This window comes from Colobus angolensis, unplaced genomic scaffold (genome assembly GCF_000951035.1).
Source record: "Colobus angolensis palliatus isolate OR3802 unplaced genomic scaffold, Cang.pa_1.0 Scaffold248, whole genome shotgun sequence".
Classification (NCBI taxonomy): Eukaryota; Metazoa; Chordata; class Mammalia; order Primates; family Cercopithecidae; genus Colobus; species Colobus angolensis.
Genome location: NW_012115688.1, coordinates 3,137,826 through 3,155,674, shown reverse-complemented (window position 1 = coordinate 3,155,674; position 17,849 = coordinate 3,137,826). Strand labels below are relative to the sequence as shown.

The 17,849-nt window shown below is 48.3% G+C and overlaps 1 protein-coding gene across 3 annotated transcripts in view; it reads left to right on the top strand.

Moving 5' to 3' along the window:
• The window catches only part of ZNRF1 (zinc and ring finger 1, E3 ubiquitin protein ligase), a 127,956-nt gene that overhangs the window by 97,509 nt on the left and 12,598 nt on the right, over positions 1–17,849 (top strand). For 2 of the 3 annotated variants that reach the window (XM_011946028.1, XM_011946027.1), the window contains exon 2: positions 11,668–11,763. In XM_011946028.1, the coding sequence (XP_011801418.1) occupies positions 11,668–11,763 (96 nt within the window). Of the gene's footprint in view, positions 1–11,667; positions 11,764–13,717; positions 13,871–17,849 lie in introns of all 3 variants that reach the window. The other variant, XM_011946026.1, reaches the window with a different exon arrangement.

Below are 17,849 nucleotides of genomic sequence, written 5' to 3'. Positions count from 1 at the left end.
GCTGCTTTTTTTTTTCTTTTTGGTAGAGATGGGGGTCTCACTATGTTGCCCAGGCTGGCAGTCTTGAACTCCTGACTTAAAGCAATCCTCCTGCCTCAACCTCCCAAAGTGTTGGAATTACAAGTGTGAGCCACTGCACCTGGTCGGTTTTCAGCTTCTTGTATCTGCTCAGACTCAGGTCATTGGACCATCATGTCCCTGTCCCTACTTCCCTGTCATTTCACTCCTAAGTAGCCCTTTAAGGGCCTCTCTTTGGAAGAAATGGGCTAGAGGGTCAAAGGGAAGAGGACTAATGAATGGCCGTAGCTCCTGCTCCTGGTAGATGCTTTCCCCATTCTTCATGTGACTGGAATACTGTTGTTGAGGCTCCACCTGGCAGGCTATAGGCTGGACTTACTGTACAGCAGGGTGGGTTTGATGTCCTCATGCTCACTTCCATGCACACACTGTGCAGTCCTTCCTTTTGTTCCTAGCTGTAGACAAATGTCTTCACTCAGGCTCTTCTGGTTTACAGTAAGTGGAAAGGAATAAGTTTGAGACAGGGTCCTGCTGTGTCACCCAGGTTGGAGTGCAATGACCCAATCAAGGCTGACTGCTGCCTCAACTTACAGGCTCCAGCCATCCTGCCACCTCAGCCTCCCAAGTAGCTGGGACCACAGGCACATGCCACCATGCCTGGCTAATTTTTATATTTTTGGTAGAGACAGGGTTTCACCATGTTGCCCACGGTGGTCTTGAATACCTGAGCTCAAGTGATCCACCCGCCTTGGCCTCCTGAAGTGCTGGGATTAGAGGCATGAGCCACAGCACCCAGCCAGGAATAAATTTATTGGGTCTATCATTGGAATTCAGTCAGTATGATTTTTCAAATATTCATATATGTATTTTTCATATGTTTGTTGATTCTGAGGCACAGACACTTCACAATTTAACAACTTTAAAATCGAGATTTGTCATATAATCACATCTTAAAATTATAAATATCTGTGGAATACCATATTGAAAAAAATTGTTGGCAGTTTTTCTTCCCTTTTTTGGAGTTTTGTAATGGTGCCGCTTATAATTGATGGCATCTTGGAGTCCACAAAATACATTATGTAAGTTCAGCTCATTTTTCACTTTTTTTGCCTGAAGAATTTGTGAATTTCCTCGAATGGACAGATTTACCAGCAAGCTTCAGTAGATTTGAGCAGTACTAGATGCAGCCGATAAAATGGTTTACTCTGCACAGAGCATTCACACATCCATCCTTGGTTGGACTTTAAAACAATTCTGGAATAGGAAGGGCACTGCTTGAATATTACCAAGTATCTCATACAAGGCCATCTGGCTAGTGATTGGGAAAGCCTGTTTTCTTCTGATGCCTAGTCTGATTCTCTTTCTTCCATACCAGTCAGTGTAGAATTCAGAAACAGCAGAAATATGTTGGAGTGGAATATACCATGCTTAGAGTAGAAAATGAAGATCACTACTAAGAGGATCTTTATAGTTGATAAAAATTGAGAATCCTAACACTCAACAGAAGAAAGTGGCTAGGCACAATATTACTAGATTATCATATGGAATACAAATATTGGAAATGACAAGTACCTAGATTGTAGTTGATACAAGGAAGCCTATATTTGTAAAGACCAGAATATAAATATCCTAACTCCTTGACTCCCAGTGCCAACCATTTACCTCCTTGAGCCAAGCATGGGGGAGGCAGTTGAGGCCCAGGCAAAGTTAGAAAGGCTGAGCTCCAGAGAAAATGCAAAGAGAAGTTACGGAGAAAGAGATAAGAGACCTGGAAGATAGAACCAAGAGATTTGACATACAAGCAGCAGGAGTTCTAGAAAGAAGAAGGTTAGAGGAAGGGTGCCTGAGGCAGGACTGGCCAGGACTAGCTTATGCTGTCAAAATACATGGTCCCAGAAGCTCGCTGGCTCAGCTCGGCACATTGATTTCTTCCCGATGCTGCCGCAGACAGTGCAGGTCCAGAGTGGGGACTGTGCTCACTGTTGTTACTCAGGGACCTGAGCCAGCAGAGGCTTCTTCACAACACCTGCTCCTCGGTCCCTGCAGCAGTCAGGCAGAATGGCGGGTCATGCCCCGGCTTTTAAAGTCCGCTTGGGTGTGTGCACATTCTTCCACTGACATTTCATTGGCCAAAGCAAATCACAAACCCACTCTTAACTTCGAAGAGAGTGGGCACATGCAGTCATTATATATGGATGGAAGGAGGAAGGCTAGAAATATTTGGTGAACAGCATTGATGACTTACCACCAGGGGAAGTAATGAAACATATAGAAGAAAATTTCCCTAAAGAAGGAAGACTTGAGTCTGCATAATGAAAGGTAAAACTGATAAGAGAAGACACTCTAAGCATGTCCTGGTAACATTTCTGAACTCTTAGGATGAAGAGAAAAATCTTCAAGCTTTCAGAAGCCAAAGGAACAAATTATTAAGGAAAAAGAGTCACACTGGCACCAGATTTCCTATTTGCAACACCAAGAAGCTAGAAGATGGTGGAATTTCATCTACAGACCACGGAGATAAAAGGAATGCAACTCAAGCATCCTGTACCCAGGCAAGCTATCCATTCAGCTGTCAGAATGAAAGAAAGGTATTTGAGCATATACAAAGAGTGAGAGTGTGCCCCCAGCTGTCACCCACTGCCCTTGCCCTCGCGGTGCCTGGATGCTCTGCCCTCACTGTTCTTCTAATACCTCAAGGGCTCTCCACACCTGTCACCTCCTCAGAGGCTGTCCCTGACCGCTGTATCCAAATTAGCACCCCCACCCACTCTGCTTGGCTTTTTCTTCACAACACAGCTTACTGCTTGACACTTTGTTCAATGTTTATTAAAATTTCAAACGTTTGGAAAAGTTGGAAGAAGTTTAACTTATGCATATTTTTTTTTGTTCATTTTATTGCAGACATCAGTGTACTTCCCTGATATAGATCGTTGACTACAGTTCCACATTTGTTTATAGGTTTTTTTTCTGGTTGAGGTAAAATTTGCAAACAATGAAATCTCAAATCTTAAGTGTATATTTCGTGGATTTTGACAAACACATACACGTGTATAACACAAACCTTCCTCATGATATAGAATATTTTTGTCATCCCAGAAAGTTCTCTCATTACCTTCTCAGTGAATCTCCGCTCCCACCCTGACCCCTAGAGACAACCACTGTTCTGATTTCTTCCACAGTAGATTAATTTTGCCTTTTCTGGAACCTCATATAATTAGAATCATGTGTGCACTTTTGTGTCCTTCACTTGGCATGTTTTAATTCATCCATGTTGTTGCGTGTATCCGTAATTCATTGCTTTTTATAGCTGAGTAGTGTTTCATTTTATTCCATGGATGTACTACAGTTTCTGTATCCATTCTGTTGACCGACATTTGGATTGTTTCCAGTTTTTGCTTGTTAGGAATGAAGCTGTGATGAACATTTTTGTAAATGACTATTTGTAGGCATATGTTGACATTTCTTTTGGGTAAATACATAGATGAGAAATTGCTTGGGTCATAGGCTAGGTGTGTGTTTGTTTTATAAGAAACTACTAGACCTTTCCCCAAAGTGATTGTGTCATTTTATATTCCCTCAAACACATGTGAGAGTTCCGGTTGCTACACATCTTCACCAACATTACCAACATCTGATGTTGCTAGTGCTTTAAAGTTTTTGTTTGGTATTTTAATAGACAGATGTATTGGTCAGTGTTTTCTGGAGAAACTGGTCCAACAGAGTGAGTGAGAGAGAGAAAGAGTGAGTGAGTGTGTGTGTGTGTGTGTGTAGAGATTTATTATAAGAAATTGGCTCACATGATTATGGAAGCTGAGAAATCCTATGATCTGCCATCTTCACGCTGGAGACCTGGGAAAACTCGTGGAGTATGTAGTTGCAGTTCGAGTTTGAAGGCCTGAGAACCAGGAGAGCTGATGGTGTACGTCCTAGTTCAAAGGCAAGAGAAGACCAGTGTCCCACCTCAAGCAGTTAGGTAGAGAGAGAGTGAAATTTCTCCTCTTTGCCTTTTGATCCTATTCAGGTCCTCAGTGGATTGGATGAGGCCCTCCCCACCTTGGGAAGGGCGGTCCGCTTCACTCAGTCTATGGTTTCAAATGCTAATCTCATCTGGAACCACCCTCACAGACACACCAGAAATAATGTTGAGCCAAATAATCTGGGCACCCCATCACCCAGTCAAATTGACCCATCACAACAGGTATGTAAACACACACACACAGATACATTAAACTTTAATTGTCAGTATGGCTTCTTCTGATGTCTACTTATGAGACATTTCTGGGGAAACAGGTGAACCTCCAGGCCCCAGAACAGAATTGCAGAGGTTGAGTCCAGAAGAGACGTTTTGGAAGAGGCAAAAGCCAGAATTCCTGGGCCTTTCCCAGTCGAGAATGTTCTCTAGGAGAGACTGACTCACACCTTAGCAACTGATAAATTGTGCATTGGTTTTCACTTAATTCTGTGTTGACAGAGAGGGAGTCTGTGTCTTTGAGGATGAAGAATGTGATACCTACAGCTTAGAAATGTAAAAGAAAATCATCAGGATTACCCCTTGATCTTTATTTGTAATAAATCCCATTTATTAAAATTAGTTTATTCAAGTCCCATTTTATTGACACTAAGCACCATGAGGATGTGACAGAAAGATCGAGGCTGGAAACTAAGAACTGAATGCTAAGGACAAAGTCAAGGGGTGGGCGCTCTCTGAGCTCCTCGGCCAAGAGGCACCCTCATCTGCCCCTCTGCCCCAGGACCTCCCATCTGCGTGGCGTGGCTTTCTTTACCCTGGTTGCTTCCTTTGATTCTTCTACCTTTAGGTGATCCCAGAGACAGGCAGAACTGGGGCAGCCTTTAAAATAGCGCATCAGCATGGGGAGGGGGAGAAGGGAGGGCTGGGGAGGGAAACTGGAGCAACACGCCGCCAGCACATGGTCCCGCCCTGAGAAATCAGGTCTTAAAGGAAAAGGTTGCCGCTTTGGAAAATGAGAAGTGTATCGGTCTCCGGAGCACAAAAACGCGAGTTGATATTGCATAATAAATGTTGTAGTGGATTGGGAGAGTTCTTGTAGCTTGAACCAGTTGCCCCCATCCTTCCTCGGCTGCTCTGTCAAATGGAAGGGCCTGGGTGAAGGGACGCCCAGTTACCCTGGTCCAGGAACATGCTTGATGCACGTGACCACATCAGCATTCCTGGGATCACTGTTGGTTCACCTAGCAGTGGGCTTACCCAGACATTGTGGGTGTCCCTTTGACCTGACAGTAAGAGGTCATAGATGGCAAGTGCAGACTTGTCTTCTCTCAAGAGCTTTGCTCTCTGGTACAGCCAACCAAATGGCAAAGGATTCCCTACTTAAGGAACTTTTTGAAAGACAGGAAGCAGCTGGACTCTGGCTGATCCAGCTCTCTGCTCAGCTCTTCTGGCTGTGTAAACAGTGAGCTGATCTAATGACAAGAGAAAGAAAGGAAACCAGGTCTCCATTAGAAGGACTCTCTTGGCTTCTCTTGATCGGAAGTGGAGGAATCCTGTAGACGCATTTGCTTGGCAGAACCCACCCAGAGCAGAACTGGGTGATTAAGGACACATTCCCCACAGTGCTCTGTCATTTGTTCCTTCCTCATTTGCAGATACTGGCAGAAAAGGACAAGGAACCAGGGGTACGTTCTCTGCCTCTGCCTCTGTCTGGTGGGAGGAGATGATGGCCTACAGTGAACCAGTGTCAGGCTTGGCCAGCAAGCCTGACCAAACTGTGACATCTCCCTTCACTGACGGTCACAAACTTTTGGCAGACACAGCCCCTGTGCAGGGAGCTGCTGGAGCGCTGTCTGGCTGCTCCCCTGGCTTCCAGGGTGTGACGCGCAGAGCCTGGTCTCAGAGGCTTAGGGAGTATCCTGTAGCTTTCTCCTGAAGGAAAATAAAAAAGCATCTCTTACCTGCTCTGAGTGCTGATGAAGGTCTCCTAGGAAATTTGACAAAATCATGCGGGCTGGATGACTTTGCAGACCTTTGGTTTACTTTTGTTTTGCGGGGCTGATTTTAATTTGGTGAGAGCTTTTTTCCAAAATGGACTCAACATTTCCTGGATATTTTAACCTTCAGGTAGCTCATAAATGTCACAGGATGTATCATTCTGTAGGGCTGTAGTGGACGCTTATGGGAAAAGATTTGGGCGGCAGAGTGGGAGAATCCATCTTGATCATCGGATGGCCTTTCAGGAAAGAAGGTTTGGGGGGATATTAGTCTTTTCTAGCTGTCTGTGTTTTTCTGTCCTTCTTACCTTTTACCCTTTATTTTCCGTTTAAAAGGTAATCTGCAGATTCAGCATCTTACAACCAGTGCTTTAGGCTCTGTGCCAAACGGAAAGCAGAACTCCAGATTAACAGAGTTCCTAAGAAAAAAAGTGTCCATTGTTTCAGGCTACGAGGTTAGTCAGGACCATGGGGCACTTAAGGAGAAATTGCTGGGACAATGTAGAAGGTTCATAAATGAGTATTCGGTAATAGCTGGTAGTATTTTTGTTCTTTCTGCCATGTAACTCTTCTGTGCTAGTCAGTCAGCAGCACAGCATGTGAGCAAGATTGCAGACTCTCGGTGTCGTGGGCCAGCTCCTCCTCTTTCTGGCCATGTGAATCTTGATCAGGTTATGTACTCTTCTGAGCCTTGATGTCCTCATCTGTAAAATGGCATTAATGGTAGATAGTACCTACCTACCGTATATGAGAAGACACGTAAAGCACCATGGCTGTCCATAGTAATGACTCAATAAACGCAAACTATTATTTATTATCATATGCAAGAGTAGGTGCTGCAGAAGTTAAAGAGAAACTGTTGGTTTCCAGTTGGCAGTATGACAAGTGCCAGTCACAGTGCACAGTGCTCGAGAGGTTCAAAGGAAACGGTGATGGCACCCAGCAGAGATGGGGCTGCTGGCCACCCCCTAGTGGACTCTGCAGAGCCCGTGGCCAGTGTGCCCTTGCCATGGTCTTGAGGATGGGAAAGCCAGGTCATCATGCGATTTCCCACTCATGTAATAGACACCAACTTATTCATTTTTGGTTTTTGTTTAGACAAGGTCTCACTCTGTTGGCCAGGCTGGAGTGTAGTGGCATGATCATGCCTCACTGCAGCCTCAACCTCCTGGGCTCAAGCAATTCTCCTGCCTCAGCCTCCCAAGTAGCTGGGACTAGAGGTGTGTACCATCACACTCAGCTAATTTAAAAAAAAAAATTTTTTTTTTAATAGAGACAGAGTCTCCCTGTGTTGTCCAGGCAGATCTCAAACTCCTGGGCTAAAGTGATCCTCCCACCATGGCCTCCCACAATGCTGGTATTACAGGTGTGAACCACCATGCCCAACCCAGAGTTATTTCTTGAGCTATGCCAAAATAAAACAAAACAGAAACACCAGAGGTAGTAGATACTGGTGTTACTAACCCTCTTTTAGTTAAAGTGTAGGCCTCTTCCTACACCAGTGGTGCTTCCTCTCCAGGTAATATTTCCCAACCTACCTCATTCTTAAAACCCTATGACCAACTCTCCCTACCCTGATGGAAAGGACTTGAGCTTTGAAGCAGAGAACCCTGAGGCTAGTCTCAGCTCCACCTCCTCAGCTGTGTGACAGTGTGCTACTCAGAGGCCTTCACCAGGGCCCGTTCCCTCATGTGGACAGTGAGGGGATTACTCTAAACATGTGAGTCTCAGCCCTTTTTTTCTAGGACATGAGTGTCTGGTGATACTCCTTTATAGACCTTCTTGTTGGGTGGCCTACTTCCTAGCACCTTAGCTGTAACTTAACCCCGCTCCTGCACTCAAGGAATCACGCTGGAATACAGGGGAGTAAATGATGCTATTATAGGGGTAACCTTGAATCTGTTCTGAGTTCTCAGAAACGTGAGTACCCATGAGGTGTAGTTTTGTTCTTCATCACAGGTCACTTGAACGCTAGGCAATGAGAGTGTCAGGGCCTGGAGGCAGAGGGCCTGTCCTAGACCACATCCCTCCTCTCCTCCCACAGCCTCAGCCTGCAGGCAGGTGCCACCTTCCCAGGTTAAAGTGCAGGTGTCCTTTAGTTATTTAAAGGGTTGCAAAACCTTGGTCTTTGGGGTTGAAAAAAACCCCATGTGACTGTAGAGGGACTTAGGCTGGATCAGAAAAGCATCTTCCGTCTGTGAGGCCACCCCATCGAGCTGTGACCCTGGATCTGCATATTTCTAAACTGAGTTAGAAAATAATCAGCCTCGTGTGTTTAGATCCAGCTGTGCAAGAAAACTGGATGGAATTCCCCTCCTTTCTTTACGTTCTTCTGGGGTTTGTTGTTGTTATTGTGTCCTTTTTGTGGAGAATGGAGTCTCACTGTGTAGCCCGAGCAGGTCTCAAACTCCTGAGTTTAAGCGATCCTCCCACCACAGCCTCTCCCACAGTAATGCTGGGATTACAGGCATGAGCCACCACACTAGGCCTGGTCTTCCAGCTTTGTTACTGATGGATTTGTAACCACCCAGAGGTTAGAAATACAGCCGTTTCCCAGCGCTCCGCTAAAGTCCTTGGATTGGTAGCATTTCCAAGACTTTTTAGCTGAGATGCTTAGATGCTAAGAATCTCTGAGGAAAGAGGTGTGCCATGGAGTCAAGTGTCCACTTTGTAGTTAACCAGGCCCTGAATTTTCTGCCTGGTCGCATAGTTCAAAGCACTGCCAATGAAGGAAAAAAAAAAAAAAAAAGATTTGGAGAGGACTTGAAGCAAAGTGGTGCATCAGTTAGCCTCCCGTCTCTCAGCACCCTGGACCACCAGAGTCATGGCTTTTCATGCAGAGTTAGGCACCCAATTAAATAAAAATTTATTTTTTTATTATTATTTTTAATTGTAGAGGCAGGGTTTCACTATGTTGCTCAGTCTAGTCTTGAACTCCTGAGCTCAAGTGATCTCTCCGCCTTGCCCTCCTAAAGTGCTGGGATTACAGGCATGAGACACCATGCCCGGCCACATTCAGCCTTTTATCTGTTTCATAAGAAATGTTGGATGACTCATGCCTGTAATCCTAGCACTTTGGGAAGCTCAGGCAAGTAGATCACCTGAGGTCAGGCGTTTGAGACCAGTCTAGCCAATGCGGCAAAACCCCATCTCTACTAAAAATACAAAAATTAGCCGGGCATGGTGGCACTCACCTGTAATCCCAGCTACTCGGGAGGCTGAGGTGAGAGAATCTCTTGAACCCTGCAGGCAGAGGTTGCAGTGAGCGGAGATCGTGCCACTGCACTCCAGAGTGCCACTGCACTCACTCTGCAGAGTGAGACTCCATATCAAAAAAGAAAAGAAAAGAAATGTTGCAGATGGTTATCACTAGTGTGAATTAAAACTGCATATGGAAAATTTGACTAAAAATGAACACAAGAGTCCGGTCTTTACAACAGTACAGTGAACTCTTGAACTACGTGGGGGGCTCTGACTCCTACACAGTTAAAAATCTGCATATAACTTTTTCTTTTTCTTTTTCTTTTTTTTTTTTTTTTGAGGCAGGGTCTTGCTGTGTCCCCTAGGCTGGAGTGCAGTGGCACGAACATGGCTCACTGCAGCTTTGACCTCCTGGGCTCAAGCAATCCTCCCAGCTCAGCCTCCCAAGTAGCTAGGATTACAGGCACACACCACCACTCCCAGCTAATTTTTTTTTTTTTTGTAGTTTTTGTAGAGACAGGCTTTTGCCATGTTGCCTAGGCTAGTCTCAAACTCCTAAGCTCAAGCAGTCTGCCCGCCTCAGCCTCCCAGACTACTGGAATTACAGGTGTGCACCACCACACCCAGCCCTGTGTATAACTTTGGACTCCCCCACAACTTAACTACTAATAGCCTGCTGTTGACCAGAAGCCTTACCAATAACATAAACAGTCAATGAAGATGGATTTTGTATGTTATAACTGTATTATATACTGTATTACAATAAAGAGAGCGAAAATAAAATGTTATTAAGGAAATGATAAGGAAGTGGCCAGGCACGGTGGCTAACACCTGTAATCCTAGCACTTTGGGAGGCTGAGGCCAGGACACTGTTTGAGCCCAGGGGTTCAAAACCAACCTAGGCAACATAGTGTGACCTCATCTCTAATATTAAAAAAATTTTTAATAACATTTAAATATATATATAAGGAAGAGAAAATATATTTACTGTTCATTAACTGGAAGTGGATCATCATAAAGGTCTTCATCGTCTTCACATTGAGTAGTCTGAGGAAGAGGCAGCGTTGGTCTTGTGTCTCAGGGTGGCAGAGGCGATAGAGAATCCACATGGAAGTGGAGCCCCGCCATTCGAGCCCATGTTGTTCAAGGGTCAGCTATTGTTAGATGTGCCACATAAGGAAGTCCAGGCTGGGCGGTCAGGAATCACAGTCACAAAAGGGAGAAGCTGTGATGTGCACAATTTAGTGCAGACAAATAATATTTCAGTGGCAACAGATCTTTTTGATAGAATTTGTATGGAAAAGAATCGATCCATTTGAAAATCATTTCAATGAAAGCAGAATGGAAAATATTAGAAATAATTCATCTGTGTTGTATGGAAAAATGGATCAAGGGATTAGGTTTGCTTAACAGAGTTCAACTCAGAAGATTCTCAACCAAAATTCTCCAGTATGGGTACAATTCTGTATCAGTTGAAACTCTTTGGATGTATAAGCAGTTCATACTGCCTTGGGAATAAAACAGCAGGATCACAATACCCGATACTGGCCTGGTACCGTGAAACAGCTGTTACTCTTGGTGGCATTTGGCTAAGGCTCGTGTGGCATCTGGGAGCACTTTGGAGGGCCACCCCTCAGCTCACACACATCTCAAAGGACAGTGGCCTTAAGCCACAAGGGAGGCAGAGGGAGAGAGGTGCTACCTGGCATGGGCGGCTGAGGCTGGGAGCTGGGTGAGGGATGAGATTCCTCCCAGGGTGATCCAACCAAGGGGCTGAAAGGCTGTGAGGCAGAAGGATGTTAAACTGTTATGCAAAGGCTGTTTCCAGGTGCCTTGGTTTGATGCCTCCCTACCCCATTGTCCACCAGACCCCTCTGAGAAAGGGTCTGAAGCAAGTAAAATTCAAGTCAGGTGTCAGTGACCTTGGTTAAACCTTAACGAGGGTCATAAGGCCCCAGGGAGAGCCCTAGTGAAAGCTGGTAGTCAGTCAGAGGCTGCAGTCAAAACGGCAAATGCCACTGGGCACGGTGGTTCATGCCTGTAATCTCAGCACTTTGGGAGGCCGAGGCAGGCAAATCACCTGATGTCAGGAGTTCAAGACTAGCCTGGCCAACATAGCGAAACTCCGTCTCTACTAAAAATATAAAAATTAGCCAGGCATCATGGCGGACACCTGTAATCCCAGCTACTTGGGAGGCTGAGGCAAGAGAATCACTTGAACCCGGGAGGCGGAGGTTGCAGTGAACTGAGATTGTGCCACTGCGCTCCAGCCTGGGTGACAGAGCGAGACTTCGTCTCAAAAAAAAAAAAAAAAGGCAAATGCTCAAATGAGTCCTTGAAGGAGGACAGATCTAGGGTCTGTTCCAATGGTCATCCTCCACATTGACCCTGAGCCCACACAGCTGTCATTCGAGTGTCCACGTGTACTGTGGATGTACTGGATCTGGAGAAAACATTTCATCCCGTTCTCCTCTCTTGCAGGTTTCAAGTGCCCCATTTGCTCCAAGTCTGTGGCTTCTGATGAGATGGAAATGCACTTTATAATGTGTTTGAGCAAACCTCGCCTCTCCTACAACGGTAAGGGCTTGGCTTGCCTCACCAGCCTCCAGAGCATCCGTCGGGGGAGCCAGCCAGTTCTGGGGGGAGCCTCCAGTCGAGGGTGGCTCTGGGCCATATTTTCACCCTGCTCTCTGGCAGGTGTCCCTGAGTGGTGGTGAGGAAGTGAACTGTTCAGGGAGCCTTGCTGCTCAAGTCAGAGAGGAAGAGGAGCAGGAAAAGGAAGGAAGGCCCAGGGGTCAGGTCTGAGGCCTGGGAAGGCTCTCGGGTTGCTCAGTTAGTCCCCTGCCTCTCTGCAACTCAGTTCTGAGGACTTTGGCTGGGAGATGCAGCCATTCCTTCACCCATCACATACTTGACTGTGGAAGGCCCCAAGACAGCCAGATGTCCTCCACGGCTCAGAGGAGGGGCCCAGAGCAAGCACCCACCCTTCTTGGGGAGGTGGGTGCTCTGTGCTGGTGGCATGTACGGAGTGCTGGGAGGCTGGTCATCTCATTGTCATGTTTGAACTCGGACGAACACCTGATTTAGTCCTGTGATCCACACCAGAGAGCTTGACGGGGAGTATGTGTGACGTAGAGATGTTCTGGGGATTGAAAATGCGGACAGGCCACCTTGCTGCTCCACCCCGGCCATGTTGCCTCCTACCTTGGAGGCTGCCTCAGAGCTGAACAGTGAATACCGCAGTGGGTAGGATCCTGAGGGCAGGGGATTTCAAAACACCCAAGCTAACCTAACAGGACGCCTCTGGGGAACAAAATGACTGTCAACATCTGCCTAGCATGCTGTGCATAAGACTTTGGAGTTCAGCTGATGTGAGTTCGAATCTCCCTCTACCACTCACTGTCTACAGTCTTGCAGTGTACACTCACTGTCTACAATCTCGGCTTAACGGAGCCTCAGTTTTCTGGTCTGTAAAATGTGGATAGCAATACTTGGTTCATAGGATTGTCAGAACTGGGTAAGAGATGGCACATAAAGCTCTTTGGTACAGAGCCTGGCACATGGTCAGTGCTTGGGAAGTTATAGCTGCCATGGAAGATGTGAGACCTTCTATAGGTTTCTTTTTGCAGTTTTCCAGAGCCCACAGACTTCTGCTCAGTGCTGCTCAGCCCACTCCACGGCTGACCCTTGGTTTTCCATGCTTAGTGTTTAGTCTGGTCTCCAAACCATGTTCATCAGAAAACGGCGTCTTCCACTAGAACAGGCAGTGGACCTGCGTGCGCTCCAACCCCGGTCCTGGCCCACCTTCCCAGATTCAAGTCATATTAGTGGTTGGAAAAAGAGTTCTGGGATTTCTGAGAGCATCTGAGGACTGGATGACTTGCAACCAGCCTGGCAAGAATGTTTCCTGGGGAGACTCTTTTCTGCCCTGCAGCCTCCTCACTCCCAGAAGGCTCTTTCCCCTACGAAGCATGAGCCTAGGAGGGATCATGGTCTCAGAGCATCTCCTGGGAAGTAACTGACTAATGGCATCCACTTGGGTCTCCTGAAAACTTCTCTCTTAATTACTTGTTAGCCAAAAGACTCTGGATGCAGGTGGGCATATTACCCACGTGGCTCAGCTCTATGCGTCTGTTAGCCCATGCTCAGGTGGGAGGACCAGCACAGCCCTCTCCTGGGCATCATAGCTGTGGTCTGGGAAGCCCCTTTCCTCCCCAGGGGACAGCCTCTCCTTTCTCCTGGGCTGACTGCTGCTGAGCCTCTAAGTCTATCGTCACATGTGCTTCAGGCTTCGCGTCAGTCCTGTCGCGTGCATGCTGTCAGGACGCTCAGGCTCGGCTTTGTCCCTGTTTGCCGTCTCTGCCTGGGACCAGGGAGGGAGAGGAGCCTTCCCTGTGTCTCACAGCCCTCCCCAGCCATGGCCTCAAAAACCCTATTCAGTTCTTTCCCACATGTGTGGAGACCTCATGAAGTCCTCCGTTTGTCCTGTGGGTTGCTAGGGCGTTCTCTGTAGACACTGCGTTTGTTGTAGGAAGAATACAAAGAAGCCTCAGAGGGGCTCAGCCTGAGAAAACCTGGTTCTCAGCAAGAACTTTGCAAGAGCAGCCGTGGAGGACAGAGTGCTCTTGGGCCCCCATGCCCCAAATGCAGAGTTACCCCCACTGCCCTGTAGAGAACAGGGAAGGTGAGCCTGTCCAGCTCCTCTGCCAGAGAACTGCCTGGGACGCCACCATGTGTGTCCCCATGTCCCTCTCTGTATCAGCACTTGAGTGCCTGGTGCTGTTGGTTCACCCCCCTACACCCCACCACCGGCAGCCTCACCCAAGGCTACAGAAACCACACTGAGAGCCGGGGCCCCCTTAGAGGAAGGGGAGGTTGGCCAGCCAGCCTGAGGCATGACCACTGCTCCTCTGGTTCTGGTTCTAGTTTTTCCTTTGTCCTAGAATTGAGAAGCAGGCCACCTCCTCAAGGGTGTGTGTGTGTCTCTGTATGTGTACGTGTGTGTGTGTGTGTGCATGTAAACTAGAGGCTTTAAACCTAAGGATCTCTTTTGCAAAAGCCAGTCCTTTACCACTGGAGGCAAAGAGAGGCCAGTTGTCTCCAGTCCTTCCAGTGGACTTTGTCTCAAGGTGGTGAAGTGCTTTGTTCAGAAACAGTGGTCCGGCCCTCTGTGGACACTGTTCATGTGGTATGGACTCCTCATGTTCAGTCTTTGTCTTTCTGCAGACCCTAAACCTTCCAGGTAAGAAGAGAGCATTTGCTTCCGGGGATGTATGTAGAGTGGGCATCCCCAGGCACGCCCGGGGCCTGCTCCAGCTCAGAGGGAGCACAGACCGTGGGCCAAGGTTCAGGAGCTCCGATGTTTTCTCCATGATTTGCTATCATCCCATCCTCACCTGCTGCATGTTATCTTTTCTAATTTAAAAAAAAAGACTTCACAGTCAGAGGTGTAAATTCCTGGAATCTTTCTGGAAAGGGGGCGAGGTGGGGTTTTCTTAGAGAGTGAAGAGATTTCTGATGAAGATTCACTAGAACTCCTGATCACTCCCTGAAGACTTCCCATTTACACACACACTTTCTGTGGTTGTTGGCACCAATTGCGGAAATTTTTAGAAAATTTATGATGGTTATATAAGATGAAATTTAGTTAACCACCAAAGGAAAAAAGTAGAAACCTCCTAAATGAGGCAGATAGAAAGTAGTATTTTTCTTATTATGAGGGTTGGCCTGAGTGATGGGTTGGAAGGCCTCCAGTAGCTGCCTGCCAGCTTAGAAAAAACACAATTTAGGAAAGGCAAGACTAGTTTAACTGGTTTAGCCAGTGCCTGATGCTCTGAGAACAGGCACCTGGCTGGGGAGGTTTGGGAATGTGCTGAGCCCCTGCTGGAGGGGCAGGGAAGGGCGGTTGGTCGACCCCAGAGCACCGAACGTTAAACCCCCTGTCCTCCTAAGTGCCTTCCTGGAAGGCGAGGATAATGTATAGAAGGGAGGGGGTTTGTTGGTTCGTTTTTGTGGGTAAGATGGATCAACCCGAATGGGTCTTTTCATTTCTCTCCCTTTCTAACATCTCTGTTTGTGACTCTGAGAGTGAGGGACCGTGCCCTAAAGAATACGCACTCACATTTTTACCCTGAGTCTCTGGGCTAGCAGAACAAGCGTGGAGGTGGGGGTCTGACTGACGATGCTCCGAACGGACGAGCATCGTAATCCTGTGGAGTTGTGCAGGTGACCCCCTGTTAACTGAGAGCTTAGGGGTCCTCGGCCTAGGGAGAATCTGGGGGGCGGCAGGTTCATTTGCCAGCAGCACCAAGGAGAGCTCCCTTCAGCTGTGTTCTGGGTGTCGGAAGCCCATGCCCAGCTTTTTACGTCATGATGCTCTCTTCCTCCCCTCTGCAAAAGGCCATTGCCCCCATCTTCAAGGCTCTTGAGATGCTAAATGTCACACAAGCTATCTTTAAAAGTCAAAGGAGGCTGGGTGCAGTGGCTCATGCCTGTAATCCCAACACTTTGGGAAGCCAAGATTGCTTGAGCTCAGGAATTTGAAACCTGCCTGGGCAACATAGTGAGACCCTATTTACTAAAAATAAAAAATTTGTCGGATATGGTGGTGGGTGCCTGTAGTCCCAGCTACTCAGGAGGCCGAGGTGAGAGGACCACTTGAGCCCAGGAGATCGAGGCAGCAGTGGGCTTGATCACGCCACTGCACTCCAGCCTAGGCAACAGAGTTTGACGCTGTCTCAAAAAATAAAATATAAAATAAAAATGTGAGAGGATCTGGCTTCCTTGAAAAGCAGAAATGGCTCCTGCTGTAGCCTGTCCTGTGACTGCAGGCACTTCTTTGTCCTGTGTCTCCTCCTCTCAGAGACCCTGTGGTCAGGATGAAAGCACCCTATCCTTTCCCTGCCTGGGGAAACTGGGTGCTGGCTGAGGAGTTTGCCAAGCATTGCTTGGGGCACTGCCCAGAGCCATTGTTAGATGCTGTACGGGCTGGAATCAGGCTGGACAGGCTGGAGTCAGACTGCGGAGGTGTCTGTCCTGTTACTTCTCCTACAGGAGGGCAGGGAGGGGCAGGCGACCGCTCACCCAAGGTGTCCAGTTGTTACTGACCAGCTGCACCGACCGCCAGACTGGCCGCTGCTGGGTGCATGAGGAGCGAAAGCAATGAGGGCAGGCCTGCAGGGCCCTGACACAAGTAGGGAAACCAGAAACAGGTGGCTACAGGAAAGGGGACTGTGGGAGGGAGCTGTGGTGGCCTCAGTAGGAAAGTATGAAGCACTCCAGGACTGAGCTTTAGTTGGCTGTCCCCACTATCCTCATTGCGGGTGACCCAGCTCACCAAAACAATTGTATTGCACTTCAAAGGCCTGGGGAGTTGGATGGGCCGCTGCTAGTAGGCCATGCTCTCTGCTCAAGGTCACCCCGTTGCCTGAAGAGCACAGCCCCCCATATTTTCCAAAAAGGGAGCTGACAAGGCCTGGCATGGGTGGCACTGCCCTGTCCTGTCCCTGGCAGACTGGGCCAGCAGCTCTGCATGCTGAAGAGGCGGCAGGACCAGGCACTCCACCGCACCTAGGCTGGAAATGAGGCCAGGGGGCGGATCCTGAGCCTCTGCGTCATTTGCTAGGGGTTTCCCCTCTGACTCCCACCTTCCTTCTCTGTGGGCCCTTAATGTCCAGCAGGCCCAAGTGGAGATGGAGAGGTATGTTCCTGCATTCAGCTGCTGCCTCGGAGCTGCACGAGCTTTCCCTCCCAGCCAGGCGCAGACCTGTGTCTGCAGCTGTGTGAGCCTCCCCGTCCCTCCATACTTCTGGCAGCTCCAGGGTCTCTTGGGGATATAGTGCCAGAGCTCTCTGCAGGACACTCAGGCCTGGCGTGGTGGAGGGCAGGTGTGTGTCTCTCCTGTCTGGTCTGTTCACTCAGTGACCAGGTTCCTGCATCCACCTCGGGCCCCCTGCACACACTTCACAGAAAGGGGGAGATGTGAAGTGCCTGTGAGATGGGTGGTGTTTTCCAGCCCCAAGGGAAGACACCCCTATGGACTTGTCTTTTAAGGAAAAGCGGCCGGTCGCTGGGTGGCAGAAACTTGGGCTTGGGAGTCATCACCACTTAGCAGCTGCATGAGCTTATCCAGAGATCCCCACAGGGGCTTTAGGAGTCGTGATCTGTGTGTCTGGGGAGTTACCTGCATATAGCTGGCTCAGAGAAGTAAGGCTGTTTTTCTCCTCCTCCTGGATATCTTTGCTTTGACAAATAGCAGCTGTCAGAAGCACCGTGCCTGGATCCCAAGGAGGGAGCGGAAAATGCCACCGCCTCCCACCCCCAGCCCATCACAGGCATCATCCCTCCCTCCTGTTTTAGCTCCAGGGCTGTGCCTGCCATTCTGGTTTGGTTCCCTGGTCTGGTTAGAGGGACAGGCACTGGCACCATCCCCGGCCAGGCCAAACACACTTCCAAGCTCCCCCTTGGGCAGTGACACACTGGCTGGCGTTGTACAGTGGTGTCAGGAAACTTGGGAGGTGCTTGAGAGCTCGTAAGAAAAGGGCAGAACCGCCGGGCGCGGTGGCTCAAGCCTGTAATCCCAGCACTTTGGGAGGCCGAGACGGGTGGATCACAAGGTCAGGAGTTCGAGACCATCCTGGCTAACACGGTGAAACCCCGTCTCT